We start from the raw sequence: 24,337 nt of genomic DNA on the forward strand, positions 1-24,337 counted from the left end.
TGAATTCAGGGTTGGGAGCCCTGTCAGGCTGAGCAAAGGCATCTCTCTTTAGCATATCTAAAGCTTTGTTGTTTAAGGGCATGTTGTTGTTGTTGTTGTTTAGTCGTTTAGTCGTGTCCGACTCTTCGAGACCCCATGGACCAGAGCACACCAGGCACTCCTGTCTTCCACTGCCTCCCGCAGTTTGGTCAAATTTAAGGGCATAGGGAACCACAATATAAATACGGCAAACAGTGAATTTAACAAATTTTATTTATTTTTTTGGTTTTTCTTTTGCATTCATGTTACATATATTTTCTCCAAGGACCTCAAGACGACGCACACACTTCACCCTTACGCCGTTTCATCCTCACAGTACTGTGAAGTAGGTTTGGCTGAGGGTCTTTGACTGGCCTGTGGCACCCATTTGAGCTTCAAGGCCCGGTAGGGATTTTAACCGTGGCCTCTCTCTCCAGTGTCCTAGTTCAACATTCTGTCACACAAATAGATAGATAGAAAAATTGTAATCCTCCCTCCTCCAAGTGGAATTCTTGCATTGCCTCTTTACAATATAAGATCTATAAGTGACGGCAATGCAAGAGAAGAACAGCCCACCCACTAAGTGTAGCAAAGGGGGAATTATGAAATAGCTTGGATCAATGATTTTCAATGAGTGTGCCATGGTACCCTGGGGTACTTTGAATGATGGTCAGGGGTGCTGCGGGCAACCCTGGCCTCTGTCCCTCTTTCCTTCCCTCCCTCCTCTGATGCCCTCTCACATCTCTGACTCCCAAAGGCTTGTGCAGCTGTTTGTTGCAGCAGCCCTGGCTACAAGCTCCCCAGATGAATGGTGCCTCTGGGGCTGGCCAGGGGATGCTGGCTGCCAGGAGCTGAATAAGCAAGCAAGTGGGCGAGGGAGCCCAGCCAGCCAGTTCAGGCAGGTGCTGCACTGGACTTTCTTGTACTTGCTGTGTGTGAAGCCTGCCTGGAAGCTGAGTGCCCAGGGCTGAAGGGAAGCCCTTTCTGCCATGGAGGGCAAGCAGTGCCCATTGCTGCCTCCCAAGGTGAGTACGGTGCTGGTCTCATGTTCATCTCCATTGGACCACTAAGGCCAGGGGCATCCTCTTCTCAGGCCCTTGTGGGGCGGTGTGAGGTGGCACCTCTCTTTGGGGCGGGGGCGGGGGCAGCTCAGAGACTAGAGGCAGTAGGAGCGGCTGCCTGGAGGACTCCCAAGGAGAGGGGAAAGGAGAGGAGGTTGAGGGACCCCTCCACAAGGGAGGGGTGAGAGGCTGCTGGCTCTGCAGGCAAGGGGTGAAATAAGTGGGCTCCTGAGCCCCACAGGAGTGCCGCAGAAAGAATGTAGTTGGTCAAGGGAGTCAAGGTTGAGGACCATTGATGTAAATGACACAAACCTTTAAAAAGCAACACAGGCACCAGTCTGATTGTCTTCCAGACCAGCAATACTGAATGAAATGAACATGAGCTGCTTTGGCAAAGAAAATATCACTAATAAATTTAATAACAACAACAACTACAAGCACAACCACAACAAGAACAACAACAAGAACAACAACACAGAACAACAACAAGAACTACCACCACCACCACCACCACTGCTGCCGCCACCACCACTAGCATATAAAAAATCTGATTATCCTCCACCTTATACAGGGCAGTTCTGAGGCAGAGAACTGACAATGCATTCCTGAAGCACACTTGAACATAAGCCATTGCTTTTGTGATCCACACTCCACCCTACTTAACTAGGGTTGCCATCTTTCAAAAACTGAATCAATTTTGAGCTTTGGCCAATTTTTGTGCAATGTTGTTGAGCTTTTTTTAATTGCAAATTCTCAATTCGCGTCCATTTTCTTATTGCATCCCGGCTGTGTCAGCAAAAGTCAAGATGTATGGCCTCTTTGCCCAAATGGTGGCACAATTTTACCTCTAGAAACAATGTGGAAAATAGCCTGACGATGGCTGGGTTGAGGAGAAGAAGAAGAAGAGTTTGGATTTGATATCCCGCTTTCTCACTACCCGAAGGAGTCTCAAAGCGCTAACATTCTCCTTTCCCTTCCTCCCTCACAACAAATACTCTGTGAGGTAAGTGGGGCTGAGAGACTTCAGAGAAGTGTGACTGGCCCAAGGTCACCCAGCAGCTGCATGTGGAGGAGAGGAGACATGAATCCGGTTCACCAGATTACAAGTCTACCACTCTTAACCAATACACCACTCTGGCTCTCATCAATGCAAAAAAGAAAAAGGAAAGCGCCTCACAGGGGGGCATCTTGCACATCAATGTCAGAATCTGACTCATTGACCAGGACCTCATACATATTGACTGTCTTGAGTTCTATCGCCTCTTCCTCAAGGCCTAGTATAGGTGCCAGGATGCGGCTGTTGTCAGCACTGCCGTTCAGTAACTCGTACTCATACGAACATGCACACCTGTTGTTTCTTCCTAGGTCATGTAGGTTGTCCCCATCACTTCCACCTGTGTTGTCATCACCGCTGTCTTCATCTGTGCCTCTGGTAATACAGAAGCTGAAACAGAAAGGAAAAGGTGAGAATCAGGTCAATAGACCAAGGGCTTGCAATAGGCGTAAGGAAAGAAAACGAAGTACTTTGGAGGGCTGGAACTTCAAAGACAGATTGGCATTTCTGCAGTTAGATGGTCTCTTTGCACAGCTTCCTATGTCCTGTTTCAGCCTTTCCAATGTGCACAGTCTGCTTCTGAAATCCATGCTTCAACTTTTAAACAAGTGCAAAGATTAACATTTGGCCACTTTCCACTCACAACATACCACTATTCTATCCATGTTTTCTAAGGAGATAGGAGGCTCACTTGCTGTATGGAGTTGTGTGGTTCTTGCTGACATTTTGCACACTTTTATTTTTCTAGTGGTAGCGGAACTTATGCCACTGCCAAAAAAACACGAATCAGGGAGCTTGTCAAGCCACTGAGCAAGGCCTGATTTGCTGGAAGTGTATACTCTTGTTTTAAAGAGTTCCTAGATTTTAGCCCAAATATCTGATCCAATAGTTTATGTCCTTTGCAAAAGCAGGAGATCTGCTGAGCCCACTGGTGACATCTGGCTGAGGCTGGATTAGGACTGCCAGAGGCCCTGAGCACTGAAAAGATTATGGTGCTCTCCCCAATATGTAGTTCAAAATAAGTTCAAAATAAAAAAAGAGAAAAGAAAAATCAAGAGTACGAGTAGAGTGTAAGGAAGACTAGCAAAGTTCTGATTTTTCCCATGACCACCTCAATACTTTTTCTTTAAAATATCAAAGGTCATTCCCCTCCCAAAAACACACACACAAACAAAATGTTCACTTTTTGGGTACTCCTGCTTTGCTAGTGCCCTAACCACATCTTTTTGGATAATCCAGCCCTGAATCTGGCCATTCCGGATGAGACCTACTTCTCATTCACCCTCCTCCTACCACAACACATATGCACTGTAGCATTTATATTTCAGGTCCTTTTCACTTATTCGTATTCATCTTTCCAATATGCTGCCAGCCCAAACATGTCAGTTCTACAACCCCTAAATAATCAGATAATCACTTACTATGAAATTGGAAAGCCGTCACCTGAAATACAAAAAACAAACAGCAGAACTTTATGAGCAAATGTCCCTCCAGAAAAGTACAATCATTTCAAAACTGCAAACAGCTTTTGTTAAAAATGTAACAAGCAATATCAGATGAACAATAGAAGTGCAGCTTATACCCTAATCCCAACAAGGGGAAAACACATACAGCTGCTGTGTTGTTCTGTATGTGGCAGGGGGGCACTGGTGCAGCTCTTAGGCAAAACGGCCTATAAACACTCTTTCTGTCTGGCATGGTCGTCCTTTTCCACCAAGCACATAGCTTCGGGAGGGATGTACAAAGTTATGCTCAGAACTACCTGCAGTTCACTAGTCCCATAGATAGGGTTCCTAAAACCTTCACCCTGGTCCACCCACCCTGGTCCTGAGGACTAATGCAGCAGAGTCCCTCCCTTCAGTTCTTCATATATCATTTCACTCTGTCGAATCAGAGAAGCCATTGTTTTCTGAGTGAAATCTAACTCACTCACCAGTTCCTTGTATTCTGTAGCAGACAATACACGAAAGAATACCAGTGAGAAGAAAGCTGAGCAGAACAATCATGATGATGGCGAAAGTTGACATCTTGGACCCTAGGACAACACAGCAAAGGATGAGATTTACATGTTTGTATGTCTATTCATACTGATATGTTCATTTTAATGCACATGTTCCCCAAATATATACATTTTTGTAAACACTACTTGGAAAACTACACTGCAAAATTCAGAAAAGGGTGAATTTTGTAGGGTGACACTGTTTAGGTTCTCACACTGTTTTGAAAAGTGTGGATTTGATACAACTGCCTTTAAATGTGAACTAAATTTAAATTCTTCCCAATCCCTAGTTCTGAGAATAGGTCACAGGACTTCACCTTGAAGGGGAATCAAAACATTTTAAATCCTTTCCCATGTTAAAAGTATCCTGAAAAGTGGCAGGCAAAGGGTTGGAGCCTAAGTTTCCTGTACTCCCTAGTATGTAAGGGGTTTGGTTAAAAAAACCAAAACACTTTTAGCAAGTCCGCCCCCCCCCCCCATTAATGGGTGATGCATTCAAAAATGGCACTTCCAACTTGCAGCCTGAATTCTGCCACCTTCAAGCCTGCCACACAGGCAACTTCACTTCCTCCTTTTCCTTCACTTTGCTATCAAGTGCGGTCTTTACCAGTAGGCTTTGGTAAAGGCTCCCCTGTAGTAGACGCTGTCGTAGTTGCTGGTGTTGAAGTTGTAGCTGGACCTGCAAATCAAGGCAAAGATGCTGCGTCAGCAGAAAGGAGACCGGCTTTCACCCAAAGAGCAACTGAAGCAAGGCTGGAGGAGAATCTATGCAGCAGCTGTTAGAACTTCCCAGCCCACCCCAGTGTATTCGCAGGGTGAATTTCATCTCTAGAGCCACACAAAAGACTTTAGGGTTGAGATGTCGGGTACTTCTGCTGGCCTGTCAACTGGGGTGACCTTTAGAAACAGGCTCATTTTGGACAGGGTCTTCTTCTTCTTTTTGCCCCAGCACTTTCTCCATGAAAACCAGCTCTTTACCACCGAATTGGAGCAAACAGCAACCTGCAGGAAATCTGAATAGCTGCTTGCTCCAATTCAGCAGTAAATATCGGGTTTTCCTGTGGAAAGCGGTGGGGCACCCCCCCCCCCAATGTTCAAACACAAACCAGGAAACCATGGACCTGTGCCTAGAAAGTGCAGGGCAAAAGTTAAGTCTGGTTGAGCCCTAAATGAAATAAAAATGTAAATTCTCCCTCTCCCTCTCCCTCTCCCTCTGGAAATGACAGTGCACAAATGTTCCTCAAAACTGGGAACTCCCACCAGCAGTCAAGGTATATGTAGGCCACTTAGGAAGCTGATCTTTTTTGGAACACATCTTTGAGACGGGATACATCAGTTACCAGTACATTTGTATTCCACGTTAGCCCTATTCAGAGACGACCCACTGAAAGGTATGAACAGGACTAATTCAGGTCGACCCATGTCAGTGTGTCTGCTCTGGAGGAAATGACGCTTGTGCTTCTGTGGGTGCAGAAAAACATTCCTGGCTGCTAGTGAGAGTATCCTCTTCCTGAAGTTGAGTCCTAAAGAGGCAATGAAAGCCCCACAGTACTGTACAGCTTGGCTAGTTTTTGGAGCTGAAAATGCTAGCCCCTGTAATGAGGTAAACTTTACCTGTCATTTGCTACTTTATCAGTACATCTGTGCTCAAGGGCCAACCCAGGGGGAGTAGCCAAGGCCCCACTGCCAACACGGTCTCCTAGTTTGCAAAGGAGCCTTAGGGACAGAAGCAGACTTCTGGGTGCTTGGCACTCAGAGAGAAGGAAAGGATGACTAGAGCCATTGAGAAGGATTCTGACATTGCCTGGAAAGGCCCCTGAGCAGAGAATTTTTTGCAGTGAACCCCAGAGCTTTCCCAGTAAACCTAAAGAGTTGCCGCATTGCACATTTCCCTCCCCTCCCCGGGAATTCAGGTTGTCCTCCTCCAGCAGTCTAAAATAACAGGAAGGCCACACTAATGTTCCTCACGTTTTGCCACGGTGAGCTCTCTTGAGTTGAAGCTGCCAGATGTAGTTCTTCCTCCGAACACCATCCAAGCCGTGCTGGTGGCATCTGTGAGAATATTAGAGATACGTCCCCATACTGTGCCTTCCCCACATGCACTCTTGTCCCCCAGGGCCACTGTCCTCTCGGCAGGACTCAGCTGGGAGAAAACCATGCCCTGGGAAGTGCTGTGGTGTGGCATTGCAAGGCACTGGGAAGGTTTTGGCATCCCTCATCTCCACACCCCTTTGCTGTCTAGATTGGGCCTCCGCCTCCTCACACTTGATACACAACTAGAGACGAGTTGAGTTTACAGGGTCACCTTTTGAGGCTGCAGGGTGAAGGAGTCCTTCTATTTCTATTTCCCCTCCATCCACAACCACGTGGACAACTAGAGGATGCCTTCAACAAGGGGGGGGGGGGACAGCGGACAAAAGCAGGAGAAGGACAACTGGGGGCATTGTGCAAATGCTGCCTGCTGTAGCAGTTGAAGGCCAGGCAGAGGAGCAGGCGACCCCACCTCAACCACCCATGCATTTCCCACCCACAACTCAAAACTGAACAGCCTATCATTTGGTGACAGCTTACCTGCCACAGCTGTGGTGCTCATTGCGAACTCAGTGCTAGGCCCCAAAGTAGATGGCACTGCAGAACCTGCAAGCAAAAGCAGGAATGCATTTTTTTTCTCTCCATCCCTCTCCTTTTCTGAAGAACAGATCAGTTCTTTTTTGCATGTAAGTTTCTGATAATCACTAGATGCACTGATAGTGCTTAATAACTGTTGGTATTCCACAACTTTTATTCCTTCTAATATGTATCTTGCACCATCAATGTAACTGGTGTTTTACAGGGCAGCTAACATACTGCAAAGGGTTGTTTTTTGGGTGTCAGTCCGGATGATACCTTTGGGTCCCTTCCAAACCTGCAATCCTGTGTATGTGTAGAGTGCAAATCTAGGACTGGAAACCTGCTGAACCAATCAAACTAGTCTTTCTGTTAAGGTAATGGTTTTGGCTGGCCAGTTAAGTACTGCCATTTACATGTTGTAGGAGGCTGCCATAGAGACAAGTGGGTAGGCTTTTTTCCACATCACCTGGTGGGATGCCATATCAATCAAAGATGGGGAACTCTGTGTGAAAGAGAGTTTTGGCTGATATTGGAAGCTGCAGAAGCAGGGATGTGTCTGCTATACGCTAGACCCAAAGCTGTGACTTGGGGCTTCCCTAGGAACTTAATGGGCAGGTAAGAGTTAAAATGCTGTGGGCTCCCAATTCACACTTGTCCCTTGCTTTTTAGATACAGGATTGTAGCCTTCTGCCTTATTGATCTTTCTGAACTGAATTTTAAGTTAAGAAAGTAAGAAGGTAAGAAGAGTCTGCTGAATCAGGCCAATGGCCCATCTAGTTCAGCACCCTGTTTTCACAGGGTGAAATGCCTAAGGGAAACTAAGGAGCAGAACACATTGTTTTATTGTGTACTGTGGTTTTGATTATTGTACACTGCTCTGGTATGTTTTTAAAATGTAGTTTATAAATTTGTCAAATAAAATAGAATAAAATCTATCTATTTCATGCAAAGAATTTCAGATACTGGAGCTCTTAACACAGAGGCCAAGCCTGGACAAAACTGATTGTTATAAATTGGGGGGGGGGGGCAGGTTAGCTGCTTTGGAGAGGCTATTGTTATACTATGTATTGCTTTGTGCTGTATTCTGGTTTTCTTGAATTTGTATGTAGCCATTTTACTGCATTTTTAATTAAATATTATTATTATCTGAATAAATGAATGAACTGGGTTTCCTAAAACTAAATCCCTCTGGAGCTACATTGTGGATCTTTGCATAGCAGAGGTTGTTGGATGCTCTTACTTTGCACGCTTATCCGAATAGCTCTACTCTGCTGGATCAGCTTGCTGACCCTGTTTTCAACTTCACAGTAGTATTTGCCAGCATCTGATGCTTCCAGCCGGTCAAAGGCAAGTACGGCTTCCTTGCCCACAAGGGTTGCATTGCTTCCTTCCACTTGTTTGAACCAGCGGTAAGTGATGGGCGGAGAGCCGCTGGTCAAGCACGACAGGTTGAACCTCATCACGCCAGGCAAGCTTGTCTCATCATTGTTGGTGGCCTTAATGACAGGCTTGGCCACTGGAACTGGGAAGCAAAACATACATATCAAACACCTGCAGCAAATTTGGTGCTTGCACAGCTCTAAGCAGACATAGAATGCAAGGAAAATAAAGGAAGATGACTGGAGATACTTTGGAATTGTAAGGTTCAAGGAGAATGCGATCCTCAAGGTTCTACAGTGGTGCCTCGCAAGACGAAATTAATTCGTTCTGCGAGTTTTTTCGTCTTGTGAATTTTTCGTCTTGCGAAGCACGGTTTCCCATAGGAAATGCATTGACGGTTTCCCATAGCAATGCATTGACGGTTTTAAGAAAAAGGCGCAAAACGTTTTTGTCTTGCGAAGCAAGCCCATAGGGAAATTCGTCTTGCGAAGCAACTCAAAAAACAAAAAACTCTTTCGTCTTGCGAGTTTTTCATCTTGCGAGGCATTCGTCTTGCGAGGTACCACTGTACCTCTTTTCACAATTGATAAAAAGCTTGGGGACCTGTCCGCTCCCTCCATTTAGAACATAAGAAGAGCCCTTCTGGATTAGGCCCATCTAGTCCAGCATCCTGTTCTCACAGTGGCCAAACAGATGCCTCTTCTGAGAAACCTGCAAGTAGGGGCCAAGCACAACAGTACTCACCCCTCCTGTGGTTCCCAGCAACTGGTTATCAGAAAGAAGCATTGCTGCCTCCAACTGAGAAGGCAGAGCTGAGCACTGTAGCTAGTAGCCACTGATAGCCCTTTCCCCCCTGAATTTGCCTAATCCTCTTTTAAAGCCAGTCCCATCTGTCACCAAGGCACCTTGCAAAGAAGCAGATGAGCACCTGAATAGTGAAAGCAAAGCTATATTTTCTTCTTTCTTCACATTTTTAAAATCCTGCTTGAGAATCTTTAATAAAAAGCAAACCACACATTCTCTGAATAAACAAAATAGAAAATGATACTATGCAACTTAAATATATATATATATATACACACATATATTGCATTTTTAACCATGCAGTCTTCTCAGCATATTAATGCAGGTTACCTTTTTTAACCTTCAGTATGATGATCCTTGATATTGTTACCCTGGTATTGTTTTTGGTCAGGAAGGTAACTTCACAGGCATATCGCCCTCTATCTGCCATGTCGAGATCGTGGATCAGGAGGGAGACATCTCCCAGGGGTTGCTTAGGAACGGTGAGTCGGTCTCTGAAATGTGCCACAGGTGTTTGGTCCCCTGAGTCATTATCCCGGTGAAAGATGGCTCTATTGTGATGATCCCGCTGCCTCCAAACAACACTTCGTTCCAGAAAGTCAGGAGATGGGTCATACAAACATGGCAAAGTGACCGAAGCCCTCCAAGTGCCATGGGTCTCATGTGGGCCAGTCAAATCCAGAACAACTGGGGGAGCAGCAAGATAAACAGAAGGTTATTATATTATTTCACAGGACCGATTGATTGATATGCCAGAAATTTGTAAAAGTAAAGGGACCCCTGACCATTAGGTCCAGTCGTGGCCGACTCTGGGGTTGCGGTGCTCATCTCACTTTATTGGCCAAATGAGCCAGCGTACACCTTTTGGGTCATGTAGCCAGCAAGACTAAGGTGCTTGTGGAGAACCAGAACAGCACACGGAAACGCCGTTTACCTTCCCGCCAGAGCGGTACGTATTTATCTACTTGCACTTTGACGTGCTTTTGAACTGCTAGGTTGGCAGGAGCAGGGACCGAGCAATGGGAGCTCACCCCGTCGCGGGGATTCGAACCGCCAACCTTCTGATTGGCAAGTCCTAGGCTCTGTGGTTTAACCCACAGCACCACCTGTGTCCTGCCAGAAATTTAAGCCTGTGCAATTAAAGTGAATTGAAGAATCTGGTCCAGCAAATCAACTTTATTTATTTGTTTGTTTGTTTATTTACTTAAACACACACAGACAAATGAGTGGGCCTTTTCCTCTGCTGGATACCACTGTCATCCTAGGATGAAGAACAACATCCTATTGTGGGGCTGTGTGTGAGCCGTCGCTGATTTAGGAAGCCTCAGACATAGAGACATGTGTTGTTCTGTGTTGGATCCCAAACTGTGACTTGAGGCTTCTCTGGAAACCTAATACCAGATCTGGGGCAGCATTAATGCGGTAAGTGCTTTCATCTTTTGCTCACGCTGTACCTGTAATACACGTGTAAATAAACCTATATATCCTAAAGACATCACAGTCTCCACTGGCCTTCATTCCAAGGAAACTAAACCTGGGTAGGCACAGGAACCCCTGGAGGCTCTCGCTGCTCGGAGAATGGGGGGCCAGTAACAATATTGTCTACCAGATCAGAGCATTAGCCCGCATGGGCGTGGCCAAGTGGGCTGCCCCCCCAAATCAAGTAAATCAATAAAAATACTTAACTGAGGCTCGCCCCCCAACATGAGCGTAGCCAAGTGGGCTGCCCCCCCCAAATCAAGTAAATCAATAAAAATACTTAACTGAGGCTTGCCCCCAACATGAGCGTAGCCAAGGGGGCTGCCCCCCCCGATCAAGTAAATCAATAAAAATACGGTAACTGAGGCTCGCCCCCCCAACATGAGCGTAGCCAAGTGGGCTGCCCCCCCCAAATCAAGTAAATCAATAAAAATACTTAACTGAGGCTTGCCCCCAACATGAGCGTAGCCAAGGGGGCTGCCCCCCCAATCAAGTAAATCAATAAAAATACTTAACTGAGGCTCACCCCCCCAACATGCGCTCCAAAGGCTTCAGGGATCTTTGAGGCTGGTGGTGGGGGAAAGCAGCGATTCCCCCCGCCGCCAGCCTCACAAGCTCTGGTGAATGTACCTTGAATGCACCTTGTTTTAGAGGGGGAAAACAAGAAAAAAAAATTTTCCCTGTTCTCCCCCTCCTATGGTCCGGTGCGTCCTATTGTCCGGTGCGTCCAATGGTGCAAAAAATACGGTAACTGAGGCTCGCCCCCCCAACATGAGCGTAGCCAAGGGGGCTGCCCCCCCAATCAAGTAAATCAATAAAAATACGGTAACTGAGGCTCGCCCCCCCAACATGAGCGTAGCCAAGTGGGCTGCCCCCCAATCAAGTAAATCAATAAAAATACTTAACTGAGGCTCGCCCCCCCCAACATGAGCGTAGCCAAGGGGGCTGCCCCCCAATCAAGTAAATCAATAAAAATACTTAACTGAGGCTCGCCCCCCCCCAACATGAGCGTAGCCAAGTGGGCTGCCCCCCCAATCAAGTAAATCAATAAAAATACTTAACTGAGGCTCGCCCCCCCCAACATGAGCGTAGCCAAGGGGGCTGCCCCCCAATCAAGTAAATCAATAAAAATACTTAACTGAGGCTCGCCCCCCCCAACATGAGCGTAGCCAAGGGGGCTGCCCCCCAAATCAAGTAAATCAATAAAAAAACTTAACTGAGGCTCGCCCCCCCCAACATGAGCGTTGCCAAGGGGGCTGCCCCCCAATCAAGTAAATCAATAAAAATACTTAACTGAGGCTCGCCCCCCCCAACATGAGCGTAGCCAAGTGGGCTGCCCCCCCAATCAAGTAAATCAATAAAAATACTTAACTGAGGCTCGCCCCCCCCAACATGAGCGTAGCCAAGTGGGCTGCCCCCCCAAATCAAGTAAATCAATAAAAAAACTTAACTGAGGCTCGCCCCCCCACGTGAGCATAGCCAAGTCGGCTGCCCCCCCCAGATCAAGTAAATCAATAAAAAAACTTAACTGAGGCTCGCCCCCCAACATGAGCGTAGCCAAGGGGGCTGCCCCCCCAATCAAGTAAATCAACAAAAATACTTAACTGAGGCTCGCCCCCCCCTACATGAGCGTAGCCAAGTGGGCTGCCCCCCCAAATCAAGTAAATCAATAAAAAAACTTAACTGAGGCTCCCCCGTCAGCATAAATCCATAAATCCTGGCCCTGTCAGAGAGAGAAAATAGCGCCAAAGTGCCCTCTTCCCAGGTATTTTCTTAACAGTGCTTACCATAAACAGCAGTAACCCCCCACCCAACCTGAGTGTAAAGCTCATGCAAGCACTTCTCTCTTGAAAGAAAATTGGGGGTTGGGGGCTTTTCATACAGGTGCCTTTCCGAGCCCTATTAAGGGCTGAACCTGCCACCTTTTGCACACAAGGCTCACAAGCAGGAGGCCCACAAGCAGAACCTGCCTCTGGCAATGAAGTTAGCACGTAGCCATTGTGGCTTGTAGACAGGCATAAAGAGCTAATAACAGACACCTCCTTGCATAAAGAGACACCAACCGACCTCTGAAGCCACCTGCCGGAGAAGGTAATAGGCAACTAACAACCAGAACACTTATGAAACCAAAGACGCAAGACAAGAGGTTCAGTTACCTTTTAAAATTAAATAAATACAGAGGTTTTGCACAAGGCTTATTTACCATAAGTGCACAACAAGAGCTGGATCAGGCCATGGGCCCATCTAGTCCAGCATCATATTATTATAACGCCCAGCTAAATGCCTCAATGGGAAGCCCACAAGAAGGTCCTGTGGTGCAACAGCACTACTGCCTCTGATTCCGAGTAATTAATTTAATATTTAAACTCTGCTTTTCCGGCAACAAATGTTGAGCTCAAAGCAACGAAGAAATACATTTCTATAAAAACAATGCCAGAAAACAACATCCTAAGTAATTTGGCACGAAGCTAAGATTATGCAAGATTACGGCACCTGCTACACTTTGAAAACCACACCTGTTTCATCCACCTGTTCAAGCCCCCATGACATGCTAAACACTTCATACTTTTTTCTTAAACATATCAAAGAATGACATTTGGCTTATGTAGTAAATGTGAATGAGAGGACAGAATGAAAAGGATGAAAAGCCTTGCAAAATTTTAAAGGAACAGCAAATGTAGAGTGGCATAAAACCATCAGATCAATTGCAGTCACTTAAGTGCCTAGGCAGATTTACAGAAAGAAAGCATACAAAATGTTCTACAACTTCTTTGGAAGTTTTCTTGTTTTGTGTAATTTAATCAAAGCCATAATATATAGCCAGAAGTGATTAAGCAAACAGTGAAATTTTCTGCCTCTTCCTCACAACAATGCAGCAGAGCAACATCACACATTTCAGTTGCAACACACAATCTGCGGCTTTACTGTCTTCCAACCCATGCCTAGTTCTGAATCCAAGCAACAACTTTATAGATGAGACACAGGTTGCCGTAGCGGGAGGCATCAGTTAAGAAGAAACATTCCAAAGTGGAAGGAGAAATGTCTCAAGGCTGCTTTTATAATGAGTTGTTGCATTAATAGAGAAGCCGGAGAGATCGGATTCAGTCCTCAGTTAAAGGCAAACCTCCCTAACTTTCTGAAACAATATGTTAATCAAAATACAGCCATCCTTTTAAATCCACACTTCTCTGAACCCTGCAGTTCTCCATCCAAGTAATGCAAACAGAACTGCATATGCTGTGGTAAGATGTGCACAGAAATATATATAAATGCACACAAACATGTATATATTAGGAGAAATTCTCACTGAAATGCTGATTAATTTTCATGTGGATTTGAAGGGGGGGAGGAATTACAAATTGACATGGAAATGCAAAAGTGGCAGCTTCACTCATCTCTGTGTATTAAAGATAATATTTTTTAAAAGTCTGCCACTGGTTAATTGTGTGGCACATTATTTAGCTTATTGGTTTATTTATATTTTAAAAGGCCTGAGTATATTTCTGCATCATAAAAAAATCAAAGCAGCTTACAGCAATAAAGCCATGAAACTATACATTAAAAGCATAAAAAGTTAAAAACCTTTAAAAGTTTTAATCTAAAAAATGAAACATTGCAGCCCTGATTGTTACTCTTACAAGTTCTGAAGAACGAAGTATTGTACATCTCATTTAAACAATATTAAAATTTCATCCTGAAAGGACTTACCTTTTCCATGGATAGTGGGTGAAAGCAGCAGAAACCACAGCCAAGCTACCTTGGCCATGATTGCCAGAGACTGATTACTCTGACTGCTCCTCACTCTGTGCTAACTAGTAAGGAACTGAATCCTTCAAGGGTGCAGTGAACAAAACTTCCCTCTCTCTGCTCCCCACGAATCGGACAACTGCATCAGTGTATCACAGATTTTTATACCATTGCCAGGCTACCTTCGTCCCCCCTTTTCTGTTCGAAAAGAAAGGAGGGGCATCTTCCAATTGGCTGAATACATCAAGGACATTAATAGAGTAAGCTGGTTGATTATAATAAAAAAACAAGGGAAAGCAGTATCATCACCTTTGCAATGAATGGAAGAAAAAAATGCACTTGTTTGCAGGCGCAAGGGTTTATTTGGAAGAACCTTGTAATAGTTATGTCTCGATTTCTGCATGACCTTTAGAAAGAACTTTGTTTTAAAATCAGATGTTTTTTTCCAACACACACTTCTTCCCCCCCGCCTCTCCATTTTTTGCATCCTCTCCTTCTGCTCACATTTTATGTATGTTTGCTAAGTTTGCAAGTTTCAGGGTAACCCTAAATGGGCTGAGAGACTTTGACACCTGAACTGCACATTTAGAACTAAAAATTCAAGCACAAAAAGCCCTGTCAGTTCAATAGAAACTGAACACATTTAATTGATTTATTTTTAAGTGTTATGATTTATATCCACCCCATGGAGCCCAAGGCAGCAAACATTTAAGTGATAATTTTAGTGGGATTATAATGTTTTAAACACATAGGGTGGATGTGGCCTTAATTCAGGGGTAGGCAACCTAAGGCCCATGGGCCACAAGCGGCCCACGGGAGTCGTTTAACTGGCCCCCGAGCCACCCCCAAACCGAGCCGCCTGCTCGGCAAGTCCCTGTGCGTTGCGCTAAACTGATGCAGCACGGTGCGGGGACTCACTTTCGTAGTGCCAGAAATCGCATCTGCGCATGCTCAGATGCCGAAAATTGCGTCTATGCAGACGCAGACACCGGAAATTGTGTCTGCGCAGATGCGGCCGTGAGTGCGCGATCTGGCCCACAGAGGGATCTCCATTGGAGTGAACCGGCTTAGGTGAGGTAAACCTTGCCGACCCCTGCAATTGAAGAAAAGTACCATATTTTTTGCTCCATAAGACACACTTTTTTCCTCCTAAAAAGTAAGGGGAAATGTGTGCGCGTCTTATGGAGCAAATGGCACTGCGCAGAGAGGGAGAGCTGCGCAGCGCCCCTTCAACGAAGCGGGAGGAGAAACGGAGCCCCTTCCATTTCTCCTCCCGCTTTGCTGAAGAGGTGCTCTGCAGAGAGGGAGAGATTTTTTTCTTGTTTTCCTCCTCTAAAAACTAGGTGCGTCTTATGGTCGGGTGCGTCTTATAGAGCGAAAAATACGGTAGGTAGGTAGTTGGGGAGCAGGGAAGAAAAACAGAGAATGCAGACTAGGGGCTGGGGAGTGTGAGGACATGCTGTGTCTGCCTGCCTATATATGTCTGCCTGCCTATGTTTTCTGCTTTGTGAAATGGTTCTGTGACCTCTGAGGGCATCACAGTGCCACTGTCAGGTCTGAGGCCTTCTGCTGATACAATGGAGCAGGCCTGTTGAGTGTCAGGTTCAGAAAGGGAGTTGAAGGGGCAGGCGAGAATCATGGTGGGTATTTATAGGTGCAGCCTGGATCAGCTGATGTCTTTCAGTGGCCACATCTGCCCCACACATTTAAAGCTTTATGACACCACTTTTAAACACTCATGGCTTCCTCCCAATGATCCTGGGAAGTGTAGTTTGCTCAGGGCGCTGAGAGTTGTGAGAAGACTCCTACTCCCCCTGCAAGAACTATAGTTCCCAGATCTCCCTGAGAAGAGGGATTGACTGTTAAAGCACTCTGGGAACTATAGTTCTGGGAGGGAAATAGGGGCTTCATAACAACTCCCAGCACCCTTAACAAACTACAGCTCCCAGAATGCTTTCTGGGAAGTCATGTTCTCTTATACTACTGTTAAAATGGTCTAAAGTGTTTTAAATGTCTGGTGCAGATGTGGCCTTTGTCATTTAGAAACATTTGTGTACTACCCTTTGTCCTATGTAGTATTTCAGAGGTGTGAACAGCCACCCAGGGAATCCTTCCATACTCTGTTCATAGTGGGTGAACAGAAAATATCAGCACAGTGTGCAGCATTAAAGCAAAAAACACCATTAAAAACAAAGTGAGTAGCTAATAAAAAATTGAAAAATTAAGCAGCTACAAAGTCCTGTTGTCAGGCATCCAAGAGATGCCTGAAAGTCAACATTGAGGATGTCTTCCAAATCTCTGGTGACACCAAATGCCCAACTTCTAGTAGGGGCCAGTTGGGCCTCAGTAACCCTGGTGTGGGGACAAGTAACAGTCCTCTTCCAGATAAGCTCTGACTAACTGGGATATAAAGGCTCAGGTGGTCTTTAAGGTACACTGGGCCAAGGTTGTTTAGGGCTTTGTATATCAACACATCCAACCTGAGAGCCTTTCTTAATTTTGGGAACCCTTAAAATAGAATAGACCTATACTTTCTCTGACAGAAATGCTATGGAGGCGCAGGTTACAGCAACAGCCAAGGTGATATTTTGCCACCTTTGCCACATCAAGCAGTTGGTCCCTTACCTTTCCCGCCCTGACCTGGCCACAGTGATCCATGTGGCAGTCACCTCCAGACTTGACTACTATAATTTGCTTTACGCAGGGCTGCCCTTGAAGCTGTCCCAGAAACTCCAGCGGGTACAGAATGCTGCAGCAAGGCTCTTCATGGGGTCTCTGTCCTGGGAGCATATTCACCCAGTGCTTTTCCAGTTGCACTGGCTCCCGGTGGAGTACAGGGTCAGATTTAAGGTGCTGCTTTTGACCTTTAAAGCCCTTCACGGCCTAGGACCCTCGTACCTACGGGACCGCCTCTCTCAGTATGCCCTGCGGAGAGCCTCAAGGTCCATAAATAGCAACACCCTAGTGGTCCCGGGCCCTAAGGAAGTTAGATTAGCCTCAACCAGAGTCAGGGCCTTTTCAACACTGGCTCCGGCCTGGTGGAACACTCTGCCTCATGAGACCAGGGCCCTGCAGGATCTGATTTCTTTCCGCAGGGCCTGTAAGACAGCTTTTGGCTTGGAGTCAATTTGATTCCCCCCCGCTTCTTCTTTCTTTTTCCTTTCTCCTTCTGTGATGAGGCTGCATTTTAATTGTTTTAATGTTTTAATGTTGTATTTTAATCTTGTTTTTAAGTTGTATTCATTCAAGTCATTTTTATTATTGGTTGTTAGCCACCCTGAGCCCGGCTTTGGCTGGGGAGGGCAGGGTATAAATATAATTTATTATTATTAATCCATATAAAATGCTTATATTAACCAATCTGTTCACATGCCCTCTCAGAAAGGCAAAGTTGGTTAGACAAATTCATGGAGGAGGAGAGCGCTATGGATGGCTACTAGCCAGGATGGCTTTGCTCTGCCCTCCACAGCAGGAGGGCAGCAATGCTTCTGAATGCCAGTTTCCATAAATTACGCTCAAGTCCTGCTTTTGGGTTTCCCATAGGGGCATCTGATCGTCAAATGTGAAGACAGGACATAGGACTAGATGGGCCATTGGCCTGATTCAGCAGGACTCTTCTGCAGTTCTTATGTGCTCAAAAGCTTCTGTCTTAACCTGGTAGCTTCTTCACTACAACCTTCCTCTCTGACTCTTGTGTTCTTGCATTAACTCTTGGCCCAGCTAAGCTGTCAGATTGGTTTGCAGGGCAGTGTGGTAGATGCCACAGCAAAAGAGGAGACTTCTCATGAGATCTTGGGGCCCAAGCATCTTTCACAGCTTGCAAATGGGCAGGGTGGCAGAACCTTTAAAAGGACCAGCCACTTCTTTCCTTTTGTGGAGGAATTGGGATGGTCAGACTTTGGGCTAGAAATCCTTTTGGTCAACAGAACAAAATTCAACATTATGCCAGGCCCCCAGCCCCCCGCCGGGTGGGGGTATGTCTGTCAGTAAAGTTGTAGCTAGTTTTCACTCATGCATCTGACTTGGCCAATTATTGGGTTGGCAGGACGGGGGGACCAGAGTAATTGTCCTGTAACCTCCTAGGCTTATCCGGAACCTTACTTTAAAAAATCAAGGCCAGTTCTCAATAACAATCTGGCAGCTGACCTCCTGAAAGGGACATGATATGGCAAATGTTTTTAGCTGGCACAATCTTTCAAAACAACAATTGAAGCTGTTTCCATCTTGTTATCATATACATTCTTGCAGGGTCACATTTATAGAACAACCAAAGGTCACAGCCTGAAAGCATCTAGATGCTTAGAATTGTTAGAGACAAACCTAGTGCCATCTTGGATTAATAACCCTCCTGCTTCTTGTGGGGGTGGGTGGGTGAGACAATACACTAGTTCTGCACACTGTCCTTTGAACTCAGAATTGGGGGACTTTTTGGTTTTGCAGCACGAAAAGCTGCAACTTTTGCAGCACGATAAACTTCTCCAGGCTATCAAGGTTCCCAAAGCAAAAGTCACAAGTGAGAGAAGGGCTGCTCCATTCATGCCATAGATATTCTAGTTGGCTACTGTGACAACTGGATACTATATAGGGTTGCCAGACCTCCATGGCTGACTTAGTCTCCAGGTTTGCCTGTCCCCTCCAGGAGGAGGGCTTGGATTCCCAGGTGTGCAAGATTGCCTTTAATAATAAGAATACAGTCATACCTCGGGTTACAGACACTTCAGGTTGCATTTTTTTGGGTTACGGACCGCCGAAACCCGGAAGTACCGGAACAGGTTACTTCCAGGTTTCAGCGGTCGCACATGCACAGAAGCGCTAAATTGCGCTTTGCGCATACACAAAAGCGCCGAATCGCAACCCACGCATGCGCAGACGCGGGTTGCGAACGCTGCGGGTTGTGAACCTGAATCCTGCACGGATCACGTTCACAACCCAAGCATCCACTGTAATAATAATAATAATAATAATAATAATAATAATAATAATAATGACTCAGTATGCAACTTACAAGCTGCAGCCTAGTCCCCCTCTGCTCTCCTCTCCCAATTAATCTGTCTCCAGGGACTTCCCCCATGGCATCACCAGCGACTGTCCCTAGGTCTCAGGTTTTGGCCCTGAAATCTCAGGTCTAGGATGCTGCTGGCTTGACAACCCTAATACTGAACTAGATTGCAATTTGGTCTCATACAGCAACCAGGCTCTTCTGATGTTCTTAAACCACAACTTTGGACTTTTTTTTTATTTGGTCCATACTGTTTAATGTTCATTCCTTTAACAGAAAACAGACCCAAAAGGATTGAAGGGTGTATGCAGAACTCAAGTCAAAATATGAGACAACATTGCAATAATCAAGGAAATGAAGCTTTATGAGGAAGAGTACAGTGGTACCCCGCAAGACGAATGCCTCGGAAGACGAAAAACTCGCTAGACGAAAGGGTTTTTCGTTTTCTGAGGTGCTTCGCAAGACGGATTTTCCTAAGGGCTTGCTTCGCTAGACGAAACAGCCCTGCCTCTCCTGTCATGGCGACGGTGACTGCACGCACGCACGCTCGCTTCCCCGCTCCTCCGGCTCCCTCCCACCTTCCGGCTGACGACTCCTCCGGCTCCCTCCGACCTACCGGCTGACAGCCGACCTTCCGGCTGCCTCGCGCCGCTGCCCACCGCCCTCGCGCGCTCCTCTCAGAGAGCTATTGCTGCCAGCAGCCAGCGTTGCAGGCAGAGTCGTGCTCCTGAGCCCCGCCGCCCTCCAGCAGCCGCGTCGCGCGGTGGCCGCAAGGTGCGGGTGAGTCCGAGGTACCGGCTGCGGCAGCTGCCCTGCTTCTCCCCGCCCCTCCCCGCCGTTGTTAGTGTTTAACTGCAGTGGTGCTTCGCAAGACGAAAAAACTCGCTCAACGAAAAATTAATTTCGTCTTGCGAGGCACCACTGTAGAGGGAATTGGGTATGTTTTGCCTGGAAAAGAAGACACTGAGAGAAGATATGATAGCCATCTTCAAATATCTAAATAGCTGTCAAAAGGAAGGTGGAGGAAGGTTTCTTCTTGTTCTGGAGGGTAGGACACAAACCAATAGATTCAAGTTACAAGAAAGGAGATTCTGACTAAACAAGAAGAACTTTCTTACCGTGAGAGCTGTTTGACTGTGGAACAGACACCCTCAGAAGGTGGTGGACACTCCTTCATTGGAGGTTTTTAAGCAGAGGTTTTAGTGACCATCTGACATGCATTCTTTAGTTGAGATTCCTGACTAGATGACTCTCAGGATCCCCTCAAACTCTACAATTCTATAATTGTAAGTCATCGCAATCTGAGGAGCAAGGCTGGCTCTAACAGATGCCAGATTCAGGTGTCTTCAAGGCACCCAGGACCAAGAAAGTCTTTCACTGGGCACCACACCACAGGACTACCCTTCTCACTTTGCAAGACATGGTGTCGGCATGAAATAGACACACTTTCCAGGTTAAAAGCGTGCAGTGGCGATGCTTTGCGCAAAGGCTATCAGAGCTCTGGAGCCAGCGCTGCTGATATAATGAAAAAATGATGCATGTGCTTTTGCACAGCTGAGTCACTCTCAGATCTTGTCCTCCATATGCAATGCAACCCACCCACCCCACACAGGCTTTTCTTCAAGGATAGCAACACAGTTGCTCAAGATGGGGAAGTTGAGGGTGTCCTTGCCCTGGAGGGCTGCTACTAAGGAAAGTGTTTTGCAAACTGCAGTGGCTGTCAAATTTAGCAGCTATTGGAACTAAGTAATGCTGGAGCAGTCAGCATTTCTCTACCATCCCCCACCCCTTGAGAAAAGAAAGAAAACATCCCAATCACATGTATTTTCAATTAAATATTTTTCTGGATTTTTTTTTTGGGGGGGGGATGTCAGTCTGGATGATGCCATGAGTCCCTTCCAATTCTTGGGGTTCTGTACGCAAGTGAGGGTTACAATCATAAAGAAGAGGTTGTTGAACTAAACAGGGAGGTTTCTTTGTAAGACAGTGACCTTAACTAGCCACTCAAATGTCCTCATCAGCATCCCAAAAGAATGAGCTGGGCTGCAAGAACTACAACTAAGTGACGGGCCCTCCTAGCTACCGTATTTTTCGCCCTATAGGGTGCACCGGCCCATAGGGTGCACTTATTTTTTTGGGGGGGGGAATAAAGAAAAAATATATATTTCCCCCCCCCCCCCTGTGCCCCAAAGAGCAAAGAAGCCATGACAGTGAGTGGGATGGATCCCGCTAGCTGTCCTGGCTTCCTTTTTAGCCTTGGGGCTGGGGGTCCGGGAGCGACGGCGAGGTTGCGCAACCTCGCCATCGCTCCCGGATCATGCGGAGCTTGCTGTCCACAAGCCTTGGGAGCCCGGCGGGATGTCACACTGGGCTCCCAAGGCTTGCGGAGAGCTGCCCGAAGCCTGGGGTGCGCCCCGGTGCTCCCCAGGTTTCGGGCTGCAGGCTTGCGGATAGCTTCCTGAAGCCTGGAGAGCGAGAGGGGTCGGTGCGCACCGACCCCTCTCGCTCTCCACGCTGCAGCAAAAGCCTGCATTCGCCCCATAGGACGCACACGCATTTCCCCTTCATTTCTGGAGGGGAAAAAGTGTGTCCTATAGGGCGAAAAATACGGTAATTGGTGGAGTGGGAGAGCTGAAAATAATGCCAAAATATTTCACATCTGGCAACCAATGTGCCACTTTGGTTCCAGATAGTACATGGGTAGACAAGTCTAAAAAGCCCGGGACACAAATTTCCATGGCCCTCTAGCAGCTATGGTGGCTCATTTAACAAAGACAATATATTTTTCATTAACTCTGGAAGTTTATACTTGATTCTGACCAAACTAGGCCTCTTACAGAAAAATAAACACCAGTATTACCTCTCCCCCAAAATATCATAGAACCATAAAGCCATGGCATTGTAGAATTGGAAGGGACTACAGAAGGTCATCTAGTCCAACCCCTTCAAATATGACCATAAAACCTTCATCCCCCCCCCTTATTCGATTTAACAGCATCAAACATGAAAAAATAGAAAATATGCAGAGTGTACTTCATGTTTCAGAGAGGGAAACACCCCTCCGACTGTATATAGCTCTCGTGATTCACACTGTCACTGAAGAAGAAGAAGAAAAATCATACATAAACTGTCTCATCTGGGCCTGAGTGTTACATATAATCGGGGGGGGGGGGGGGGAGATAGGATATGCAATTTAGTAGAAAAGTTAAAAAACAAAAAAACAGGGAAAAGGTGGAAGAGGGGAGTGACACCATAACATTTCTCAGACATTTAAGAGGTGGATTGTTGCCATCAGCTATCAGGATGGAAGCTAGCACCAGGGCGCAAGGGGAAGAGCAATCTTGTCAATGGGAACACCTTGCAGAGTGTGGGAGCAACTCTAAAACAGGGATTAGAGCCCTTCCAGCCCAAGGACTTCTGGACGACTTCCTGAGGGCCACATGCTGGTAGATCAGAAAGCAACAGTGGGTACATTTTACCTGGGTTTAGCTGTCTAGTTTTTACACCCACTCACACATATCGGCTTTCCTCTCTCTGGATAAACAAGAGGCATTATAAAAGTTCAAGGTGATATTTCAGCAATGATAAGACACCTGTAATGAGTCACAGGGCCAGTGAGGATTAAGGCAAGCTTTGATGACTAGATTAGTGAGGCCTGGAGGGCTGCATTTGGCCCCCTTCCTTAAGGTCCCCCACCCCAACTCCTGCTCTAAAACATGATTCTGCTTAAAGTAGCCTGGCGGGGTCTCCTCGTCTAAGAACGAATGGCTTCCTGGGGATGAGTGTAGCTCAGTGGCAGAGCACCTGCTTTGCATGCAGAAGGTCCCGGGTTCAATCCCCAGTAGTATCTCCAAATAAGGCCAGGAGAGACCCCTGCCTGAAACCCTGGAGAGCTGCTGCCAGTCAGTGTAGACAATACTAAACTAGATGGACTAGTGAACAGACTCAATAAAAGGCAACTGTTTATGCTGCTAAGTTAATAGACATCTGAATATTTATGAGCATGAATTAACGTTATGTTCCATCTAAAGCAAAACTACACTGTATTAGAATCATTTTTAGTGGAGCAGCAAAATAGATATAGTCTTCCCATGCGCCTTGGGTGGGTGGGGGGTAAAAATGAGTTGCATATACAGTGGTACCTCGGTTTTCAAACGTTAATGAACATTTCAAGCGTTGACGAACATATCGGTTTTCGAACGCCGTAAACCCGGAAGTAAATACTTCAGTTTTCGAACATGCCTTGGAAGTTGAACATGCCACACACCTTCTATACTGAGTTTTCCATATTGAGGCTCCCGTATTGAGTTTTCAGTTTTCAAACATTTCGGAACTTGAATCAGTCTTCCAGAATGGATTACATTCAAAAGTCGTGGTACCACTGTATTGATAAAAAGTGCTGTGGGAACCAGCACAAAATTGCTTCAGTAGGCAAAACAACACCCCCCCCCCCAACAACAACTTGATTTTGTGCTCCATTCTTCCTCTTCTCATCAGGTTTAGCCCTTACATACAATACACATCTATTTGTGGATTTTATTGTTAAAATCACCGGCATGACTAGTGGTGAGGGTTTCTGTGAGTACAGCACTCCAGTATTGGGGGAAAGGATTGCATTTTTATTCTTTGTAACACATGGTAGTCCTATTCAGAATAGGCCAATTGAAGTTTATGGGCAATACTAACTTAGATTCACTAATTTCAGTGGATCTGCCTCTGAGTGGGACTTAGTTGAATACAACCCACATTCTTTAACATTGCCAGAAGAAGACAAAACATGATGAAGTCCCGCAGAACCAGCAGTCTGGGCATCCTCAACACTACTTCCATAACTAACTCTTTCAGCTCAGGGAAAAACACTGCTGGGCAGCGAGGTGATGAGATCTTGAGGGGCAGGACATGAGATCGCTTGGTGGTCTAAGCTGTTCCCCAAATGGGGGCACATCCTATGTGACTTTGAGCAAGCATACGGCATTCTGCCAAACCTCAGGATGTGGTTGTTTGTTTTACCTACCACCTTACTAAGGAAGATTTCTTACACAGAGTCTGCGTCTGCTTTAAAAAAAAAAAATTACTTACAAGGAATTTCCCTTTACAGTCCTACAGAATCTCTGCAGCGACACTTTTAAAAGTGGGAGATATTTAGTTCTGGCGATGGAGAACTTGTGTGAGGCCAAGACCCCCTA

General features: G+C 46.1%; 1 protein-coding gene across 3 annotated transcripts in view; it reads right to left on the reverse strand.

The window, feature by feature from the left end:
• Nucleotides 1–234: 234 nt before the first annotated feature.
• The window catches only part of VSIG4 (V-set and immunoglobulin domain containing 4), a 31,791-nt gene continuing 7,688 nt past the window's right edge, over nt 235–24,337 (reverse strand). The window contains exons 1-10 of one of the 3 annotated variants that reach the window (XM_083423801.1): nt 14,114–14,408; nt 9,257–9,613; nt 7,983–8,264; nt 6,704–6,769; nt 6,101–6,184; nt 4,740–4,811; nt 4,067–4,168; nt 3,555–3,576; nt 2,428–2,523; nt 235–1,462 (exon numbers count right to left, since the gene is read on the reverse strand). In XM_083423801.1, coding sequence (XP_083279927.1) covers nt 1,168–1,462; nt 2,428–2,523; nt 3,555–3,576; nt 4,067–4,168; nt 4,740–4,811; nt 6,101–6,184; nt 6,704–6,769; nt 7,983–8,264; nt 9,257–9,613; nt 14,114–14,171 — 1,434 coding nt within the window. In that variant the 5' untranslated portion in view covers nt 14,172–14,408 and the 3' untranslated portion in view covers nt 235–1,167. Of the gene's footprint in view, nt 2,524–3,554; nt 3,577–4,066; nt 4,169–4,739; nt 4,812–6,100; nt 6,185–6,703; nt 6,770–7,982; nt 8,265–9,256; nt 9,614–14,113; nt 14,409–24,337 lie in introns of those variants that run through there. The other 2 variants (XM_083423800.1, XM_083423802.1) reach the window with 2 other exon arrangements.

Source organism: Podarcis tiliguerta (assembly GCF_965153285.1).
Source record: "Podarcis tiliguerta genome assembly, chromosome: Z".
In the NCBI taxonomy this organism is placed as follows: Eukaryota; Metazoa; Chordata; class Lepidosauria; order Squamata; family Lacertidae; genus Podarcis; species Podarcis tiliguerta.